Below are 9,155 nucleotides of genomic sequence, written 5' to 3' on the forward strand. Positions count from 1 at the left end.
ATTCACAGGTGAAATATCTTTTTTAAATTTAGCTCAGAAGAACAATATCTTTTGGCTGATATAAAAAAATTCCGTCAAAAATGGCAGATTAAAAAGTCAAAATGTGTGAAGAGAAAAAATTACCCGGGCTCATAATCTGTCATTTTCTTCAAAAATTTATCGGAAAACTAATCTGAACTATGAAAAGTCCACAAAAGTTTCGAACTCCAGCGCTAAAATTTTCTGCTCACGCCTCTGCATGTCTTGAGATATTTTCTTTAAAAATTTTTTCTATGACATTTTCCCAAAACAAGTATGAGAAAACCCAGCTCTGCGAATGATTTTAATACCATCCTTTAATATCAATCGTTATTATTTTCTGCATGCTTTGCTTCAACTGATTTAAATTAGATTCGTTTTTAATCCAGCTTTTCATCATAAAGTCTCCCTTTTTCACTCACATCTCATCCGTTTCACCATGTGCTCTGTTTATTTCAGCTTCGGTTGGTATTGTCGGAGAGACTGACATTTTAATTGCATCTTTATTATTGGAGTTCCACCATAAAAATGACGTCACACCTCCGCATTCGATTTCGAATAACTGGTCTTTGAACTTGTTCTCGTATATCGCGTGAAGAAATTCATGGTCATACTTAGAACATCCCAAAGAGAGGAGAGTGGCTTTTGTATTGGAATTGTTCATCAGGAAGTTTTCCAAATGGCGCCTCTCAACCTCAAATCTGTCTTCGAGGCAAATGCGCGACCAATCTAAAAAAAGACTAATTTCCGAAGTATCATCAAAATTTGGTTTGAAGGATAATCATTTTGGGGTAGTTATGGATTTTTTCCAAAACCTGCAGAGTATGTTATGGTCTAGAGAGTTTCTTTTTCCCCCAAGGGATCATCTGCTCTGATCATGACGCTCAACCAAAACATTTTTCCATTTTATCATGAATCATATCAGTGGTGGATATAGGATTTTCTCGAGGGGGGGGGGGGGGGGGGGGGGCTCAATGTATTTTTGATCAAATGCGATATTCTTCAGCGACATGGTCAACCCGGATGTAATCAACCCACGTTACTTTCGTAAAAGTGATTAGCTTATTCGAAACCCGTCAAAAATTGCTTCTAAACGTGTTTCCTAAATCCCTTTTAAGCAGAACAAAAAACACAGCGGTTTTTGGAGTGTTTTTTTATGCTGTAACCGACCCGAGTTTCATTACGAGGCCAAACTGTGCATTCTGCCCGCACCGGAGCTCCATGAATAAGAATCGATTTTTTTGATTTTTCGTGGTCTGTCTCAATAAGTTTCGATAATAATCGATTATAATCGATTAAAATTGGATTGTAATGAAACAATTTTTCTCATCAATAAAATCCGAATATAATCTATTATAATCGATTAAAATTGATTATTTTTGAAAGAAAAAGAAACTTGTTTTAGAGGCAAAATATTCCATTATAAACAATTATAATCGATTGTAATGGATTTTTTCGAGAGGTTAGTCATAAAATATACAACTTTTTTCAATGACAATATAATCGATTACGTGATCTAAATTTGCGACAATAATGGATTATGATGACAAACTTTTAGACACCATTTTTCCTTTATAATCGATTATCCAGGGAACTCCGGTGCGGATGTGCATTGTACGCGGATTCCACAACAGGACAAAATCAGATTTGTCGCCTAATCCTCATCATTGCTACTTTTCTTTGATCTACTTTGCTGTTATGAATTCCACAAACAAATACTTAAAACACTGTTCCGCTCAAAATCGCTCCAAAAATAGACGAATTTGCGGAATCCGCAGCCTTATTTGCGGAACTCAAAACAGTTTGTGGAGTCGACAAACAAAAAATAAGACAGGTGTATAGTTAAATACACAGTGCACAGTTTGGCCTCGTAAAGTTTTTGGAAATTGCCAAAGCATCCCCGCATTGGGTTCCATGAATAAAAACGATTATAATTGAGTTTCCTTGTCAGTGTCCACAAAAGTGAAAACAACTCAATTATAATCAATTAAAAATGGATTACAATGTTACTGTTTTTCGAGGCAACAAAATCCTTTTTTCATCCATTATAATCGATATATTTTCACTTTTGTGGACACTGACAACGAAAACTATAATCGATTTTTTCCACTTTACTGAGATGCGAATTTCAACGCACATGAAGTCTTTTCTATGTTTTAAATTAAGTTGGTTACGTTGGTTACTTGTTGTTCAATTGAATTTTTTTCTAACTTTGACATTTTTGTTACTTTTTTTTATATTACTCAAAATTACCCCCCCTAGCGTTTGCCCATTTACAACAAACCCCCTCCACCCCAACGTAACGGGTTCAGATGGGTTGGGTTCAGGTGTTGGTGGGGGGTCAGATGGAGGGTTCAGGTGGGGGGGGGGGGTGGGTTTCAGGTGGGGGGTGGGTTCAGGTGGGGGGTGGGTTCAGATGGGGGGGTTGGGTTCAGGTGGAGATGGATTCAGATGGGGGGGTTGGGTTCAGGCGGAGATGGATTCAGATGGGGGATGGGTTCAGGTGGGGGTTTATTCAGATGGGGGAGGGGTTCAGGTGGGGGGGGGGGTATGTTGGTTCAGGTGGGGGGGGGGGTTGTTCAGGCGGGGGGTGTTCAGGTGGGGGGTTCAGCGGGGGGGGGGGGGGGGGGAGTAAGGGGCAAACATTAGGGAGATTAGGAGGTTGAAGGGGAACATAGGGGCAAACGTTGGAGGAGGGGGGAGACCTCAACGGAACCTTTTTGCAATTTGAGTTTAGGTTTTGAAATAGATTAGGCCAGGCCGTACACTCGCTTTGCAAAGTTTCCGCATCACTTACTTGATAAATGCTAAAATTCTTGCAAAATTTTGCACGACGCGCGAAACAGAACTAAAGTGGAAAAAATCCATTTCAATGTGATTTCCTACTTATTATAAAATCCATAATAATGGATTCAAAATGAATTATAATGCATTTTGTTTTGCCGAGAAAAAATGGATTTAAATCTTTTTTTTAGTTCAATTTTGTTGTCAGCACGTAACATGGGAATCGATTATATTTTATATTTACAACATTATAGACCACGAAAATCCATTTGAATCGATTTGTTTTCACTTTTCTTAAATGCGGGCGACCCGCAGTACACACGCTTCAAAAAGGGAGAATTTCCATAGCGGTAAAATAAATAAATACCTGGATTTGCGAAGTGATAGTCGTAGTCGTAATCAGTACTGTCGGCTGGTAACGATTTCATCCTCCGAGTAACTTGAAACGAATCTAAAAAACTCGAACTAATAACATAAAATGAAAAGAGCGCGCAGCGTTTTTGTCATATGGATAGTTTTCCCAACACATTTTTAACACAAAACGGCACTGCTTCTATCGCAATTATAGTACCACTTGGCACGTACCAAAAGGGTGTGGGCGACTATCCCTATTTCAATTCTGGTTGCTAAGTTTTTCCAAAGGGTCCCTCCCCTTTTGTTATAATTTTACGAGATCCATTTTACGAGAATCAAAACTGAAAACTTTTAAATGTTGTTCGAACCACGACTGAGAAGGCGTTAATATGATATATCACTCAACTCACTCGGATGATTATTTGTGGAAGCTGATTTTGCGGTGAAAATAAAAAAAACTACTCTCACTAGAGGCTATCGCTGAGCAGGTCAAAATCGGTCAAAAAAATTACCATAAATTCCATTCAGCCAGTTCGTGACAGGGCCAGAGCAATTCAAAAACTTTCATTGATTGCTTTTTTTCAATAAAACTTTTCAAAAATTGTTGAAACAGTTGCACCGCAGTAAGCTCATCAGCTTTGAGTCTCTCACAACTGCCAGTAGTTGCCAGGTTTCTCAACGCTTTTTGTCTAAAAAACTTAAAGCTAAGGTTTAAAAAAGTCTTAACGAGAGCAGAAAAAATCTCTGGCTGTCCAAAATCATGGCGGTTATTCTTATGCCAACCTCATGCTATTCAAAAATTAACAACAATTCAAAAAGCGAAATGCTTGAAAAACAGAAAAAGTGAGAAAAAATGAGTTGCTTACCTCAGTAAAAATGAGTTAATAATTTCTCAAAAATTAATTAATTCAAATTGAACAGAAGGAAACTTTAATCCGTCGAAACCTTGAAATTCTCGATTGATGGACAGACCGAATCGGCTGTCCAAGTTTGCGTTTTTGATTTAAATCATAGCGGTTGACCAACTATTTCGGTCAAAAAAAGCTCTGGTAGATAATTATTTTACGAGCACCACTAATGAATCAAACAGCGCTGAACCCTTCGCGCGAATAAACAGCGTGAACAGACCCGACTAAGGTCGTCACATGGTTTGAACAATCAATGTTGTTACGGTTTATGGTGTTTTTGTGACAACAATCTTGGTGTATGTATGGAAAAAATCAAACTGCAGATTTGTTACTTTCTGGTTCACCTGAACACAGACTTTTAACACAAAACAACGGTTTTAACGAGATCACTTCCAAATTAATTTGATTAATAGATTTAGTTCAAGTTAAATTGTTAAGATTTCATTTGTGGCTGAAAATTTTTATGGTTTGCAGATTATTATTTCATGCTTTTTTCTATACGAGGCAATTGAATCAATTGAAGAAAATGAAAAGGAGTAGTTATAATAGCCAAGATAACAATAAAATTGTAGTGAAATAAAGTTTGGTGGTTAGCTTTTGTTGAAACTGTCTGCTCATTCAGTTTCAAAACCCAAAAATCAATTTTTCTCAACCAGGTGGCGGCGGATCTAGGATTTTCTCGAGGGGGGGGGGGATGGATGAGAGGGGTTGGCGGATTTTCAAAAAAACTTCGAAAATTTTGTCGACCTTTTTTTTGAGGTCTATCAAGTTGATTTTCAGAGCTCTCCCAAAGCACTAAAAAGACCATGTTTTGGCCAAATCAAAATTTCTGCGCCGCAGGCAAAATTTTGAAAAAAAAACTGGCCAAAAAAGCGTTTTTAGGCACTTTTTCGAAAACTTTGACCAAAAACCGAGTTTTTTTGGCGCGCGGTCCCCCTTCACAATTAGAATATATATATTGGCGCCGAAGGCGCCGATAGAAGATTTTAGGTTCCGTCAGCCAAAAATGGATATCTCAAATAGTACAAAGCGGAGACAAAAGAGTACCTTTGGGTCGGCAGGTGGTCGAATCCCTAAGGAGAGGCGTCAGACCCCCGCCCCCCTAAATCTGCTGCCCCTGCTCTCAACACAAACGTTGTTTCAGAATGCGAATCATGGCTAAAAGAACTTAGAAAGATACTATGTTTTCAGGGGCAGATTTAGGGGGGATATACTAATTTTTTGGGGGGAGCGCGCGCCGTAAAAACGCGACTTCATTATGAGGCTAAGCTGTGCACTGGATAGGAGCACAATTTTGTGTCTGTATGTTCCTGGTTTCCAGAGACAAGTCTTAAAATATGTTCCAAAATGTAAGTGGATTCCACAAACAAAATTCAGTGGATTCCGCATACATATACCTGCAACGTTAATTTTGTCGGCACATTTGCTTTGGTGCGGATTCCGCAACAAGCATATATAGCTAGTTGTTCTGGATTCCGCAACTGTAAGTGGATTCCGCAAAATGTAAGCGGAATCCGCAAATATAAGTGGATTCCACGAACTGTTAGTGGATTCCGAATTTGTTCAATAATGAACTTGCATATGAACAATTAAAAGCTGAGCTGGAATTTTTATCTCTAGCAATGCGGAATTTAAAAGCAAAGACTTAAACCTTGTCGGCGGAATTCACGAACAAGTCTTAAGACATTGGTTACCTAAACCGGTGGATGTCATCTTTTAGTATTTTGGAAACACAACACCGAACAGTTTCAATATTTGGAGTCATTGAGTTGAGAGTGTATGGAACACGCAGCATATCGACAATTTAGGTCAGTATTTGGATCGGTGAAATCCCAAAAACTGGAATAATGTGGAATAAATATGGAATACATCCATTATTTGGAGTCATTAGGTTGAGAGTGATTAGAAACCCAACGCATAGCAAATCGTCAAATTGTTCGGTATTTGGTGTTCCATCGATCCCAAATACTGGTCAATAATTTGGATTCCTTTAACCCCAAATACTGATCTACTCTAGTAAATTCCTATTATAGTAAATTTCTATTCTAGTGAAATCAAATCATGTACTTAAAAGATATAAATTTAAAGGCTACAACACATATGAATTTATGTCAAGGGAATCCGCAAACAAAATGCGGATTCCACTTACAATTTGCGGATTCCACTTACAATTTGCGGATTTCACTTACAGTTGCGGATTCCGCAACAGCTCATTTTAACGATACAAATGTTTTATCATTTGCTTGTGGATTCCACAAACTGTTCTGGATTCCGCAAATACAGTTGCGGATTCCGCAAATTCGCCTATTTTGAGCAATTTTGAGCGGTGTTGCGGATTCCGCGACAAATCTGACTTTGGCCTGTTGCGGATTCCGCTTACAATGCACAGTTTGCCTCGTAATGTTTTTTTGTTTTAAATTTTCCAAAAATTGCCTAAAGACGCTATTTTTGGCCTATTTTTTTAAATCTTGCCTGCGGAGCACACATTTTGGCCAAAACAGGGGCTCTTCAGGGCTCTGAGGGAGCTCGGAAAATCCATTTGGTTCGACCTAAAAAAAGGTCGACAATTTTATTTTAAACCCCCCCCCCCGAGAAAATCCTAGATCCGCCCCTACATGTTTTTGATAAAGTTGAAAACACACCCTTTGCGAAAGAAGTTTATGAAAGGTTTCAAAAAAATCTACCGCTTGATGCAAACCAAACAGTTTAAATTTTTCAAAATACCTTCAACCAAAAAATTTGTTTCAAGCCACTAAAACATGTAATTAAAATCAAAACCTGTTCGTGTTCGTTTCTTGTATCTAGCAGTTGTTTGCTGGAGCATGCACCAGAAGATTAGAAGAATCCAGACTAAAAACAAATGAAACAAACAATTTCGATATTTTCAAAAAAATTTATTTGAATAATTTGAATATACCAACTTCGCTGCTGCATATTGATGTTTTTTAGACAAATTGATGCCTAATATTGGCACTGGTTATAAAACACAATGTGAATATTTTAACTGAGTTAATGGCTTTTCGGGGACAAGCTAAATAAGGCCTTCGTGATCTGATTCATGATACAAACGAAAAATAACATCTGCCATGCTAATTGGAATGACGAGTTTAATGACCGCGGATTTGATTTCATCAAATGAAATATTCAGCACGCATTTCCCCAGTTTCCCGTATCATGTTTAAAAGGAACTGCTCGGCTGTAGATCAGCAACTAAATGGTCCTGATGTGTGAAGTTGTTAAACGAGACAAAAGCTGTCATAAAATAGTACCAAAGGGACCATTTGATTCGTCAGGGTTTTGATTATCCCCTAAATTCGCTTCTAGTTAAGGGTGCCTTATTTTATCAACTCAATCCATCACTGACATTTAAAAAAACTCTTCTTAAATATCACCAGTCATGATTTGGATAAAATCCAGAAAAAAAAACTTACTTGATTAGCAGGCCAAAAATTCTGAAGAAAATAAAATACAATATAACTATAATATAGTTTTTATGTTAGAATGTAATATTAAAATATACTATTAACGAGTTTTGGCGAAATTGAACAAGCACTATGCGAGCTCAACCTCCGTAAATCGGTAAAAATAAGAAAGTTCAAGTGCTTGAATTAATGAAAGAATTTATCGGCAAAAACTCATCAAAATTTTATTCGAACATAACATCATCAAACAGCAATAATGAGCCCCAAAAACGATATAAATCGGCGCAAGCTAGCCACAAGAACCAAAAACAAAGTAGTTAAGGCAAATTAATACTTTTTAGACGATCAGCCATAATCAAGGCTAGCCAAAGAACAGTTGTTAAAAACGGTCAAATAGTGTGCCAAACCCTTTTTTTAGTAAATTAAAACATAGACAGGCTGGGGACTCGAACGTACGCCAAATCAATCTACTGTTTCTGGACTCTGATTGTTCTGGACAGCTCAGCAAAGTGGTCTTTTCTTTTGTTCATGTCTTCAATTTCTTTCTTTAGTTTATGCGCTGTTCAAGTCTTTATTTACTTTCACACTTTCGCGCTACTTAAGCGTGATTATTCTCCGCCTTTAAACAGGAAAAAAACCGGAGCGAGCGTAACGGTCGCTTGAGTGAATTCGCTTGTGGCGGTCTTAACAAAAGCGGATCGTGAACAACCGTCCTACCATAGTTTGGCTTAACGATTCGGACATGAGGCCAGTACCCACGCAAACTATCGGTCCCATACGAGATGGACCGCCTGTCTTAAGAGTGAACCCAGACTGAGTCTGCCACATGATATGTGTATTATGTACGGTTTCTTGTCGTCGTAGTATTCCCCACGTGAAAGTGATGGAATGGAAAGCTTGTGGAATGTTGCCCAAGCAAAAAATGGGTTAGGGTTAATGCTTCTAACTCATATGAATTGTTGCTAACAAGAATGATTGGCCTCAAATTCAAAGCCTGCTCAACAAAGCAGATTGTCGTAGAGTACTTGATTAACGCTTCGGATGAGGCGCTCTCAGGAGCTGCCATGAAAGATTGCGCCTGGCCGCTTAAATTTCCAAGCAACACCTTTGTGTGTAAAAAGTGTCGGCTCCATGCCGTTCCAGTTCTTGATGCAGGTAAATAATCTCTTTTCCCACCAACGAAGTTCGTGCCATTATCGGACCATATTGTGTTTGGTGTACCAGATTGTGCTAGGTGCTATGAATCGTTCAATACCCATCACAAAAGAGCTAGCGTCCAGACATGGCACCATCTCAAGGTGTAAAGCCCTGGCGGTGAGGCAAGTTGAAAGAGTTCCCCATCTTTTCTCCCTGCTTCTGCGAACCTGCTCGTTTGATTAAAAGGTGATTGCTTATATCCGAAAGTTTTGACAGGTGAATTGGATATAACTGGCTGCATGATACCAGTTTTGCCTTTACGGTATATTAAACTTTGATTTTTGATAGAACTCAACACAAGTATTGCACATACCATGTTCAGAACTGAGCACATGTAGTCTAAGTCTTGATGAAAGTGCATATGGCGGCGGCTTCGAAACAACAAGCCAACTAGGGTATGACGGGTGTCGAGTAATATTGGGTGCTTAGTATCAAACTCGGTATTCACGAAGCGAACAATCCGGCCGATGGA

At 38.5% G+C, this 9,155-nt stretch overlaps 1 protein-coding gene across 1 annotated transcript; it reads right to left on the reverse strand.

Annotated features, from left to right (window-relative positions):
• Nucleotides 1–319: 319 nt before the first annotated feature.
• On the reverse strand, nucleotides 320–7,142 carry LOC134845189 (uncharacterized). Its single transcript, XM_063862083.1, has 4 exons — nucleotides 6,986–7,142; nucleotides 6,850–6,914; nucleotides 3,170–3,254; nucleotides 320–747 (listed from the first exon to the last, which is right to left on the reverse strand). Exons 1-4 carry the CDS (start codon nucleotides 6,996–6,998, stop codon nucleotides 437–439), a joined length of 474 nt encoding a protein of 157 aa, XP_063718153.1. The 5' UTR covers nucleotides 6,999–7,142; the 3' UTR covers nucleotides 320–436.
• Nucleotides 7,143–9,155: the final 2,013 nt, after the last annotated feature.

This window comes from Symsagittifera roscoffensis, chromosome 4 (genome assembly GCF_963678635.1).
Source record: "Symsagittifera roscoffensis chromosome 4, txSymRosc1.1, whole genome shotgun sequence".
Taxonomy (NCBI): Eukaryota; Metazoa; Xenacoelomorpha; order Acoela; family Convolutidae; genus Symsagittifera; species Symsagittifera roscoffensis.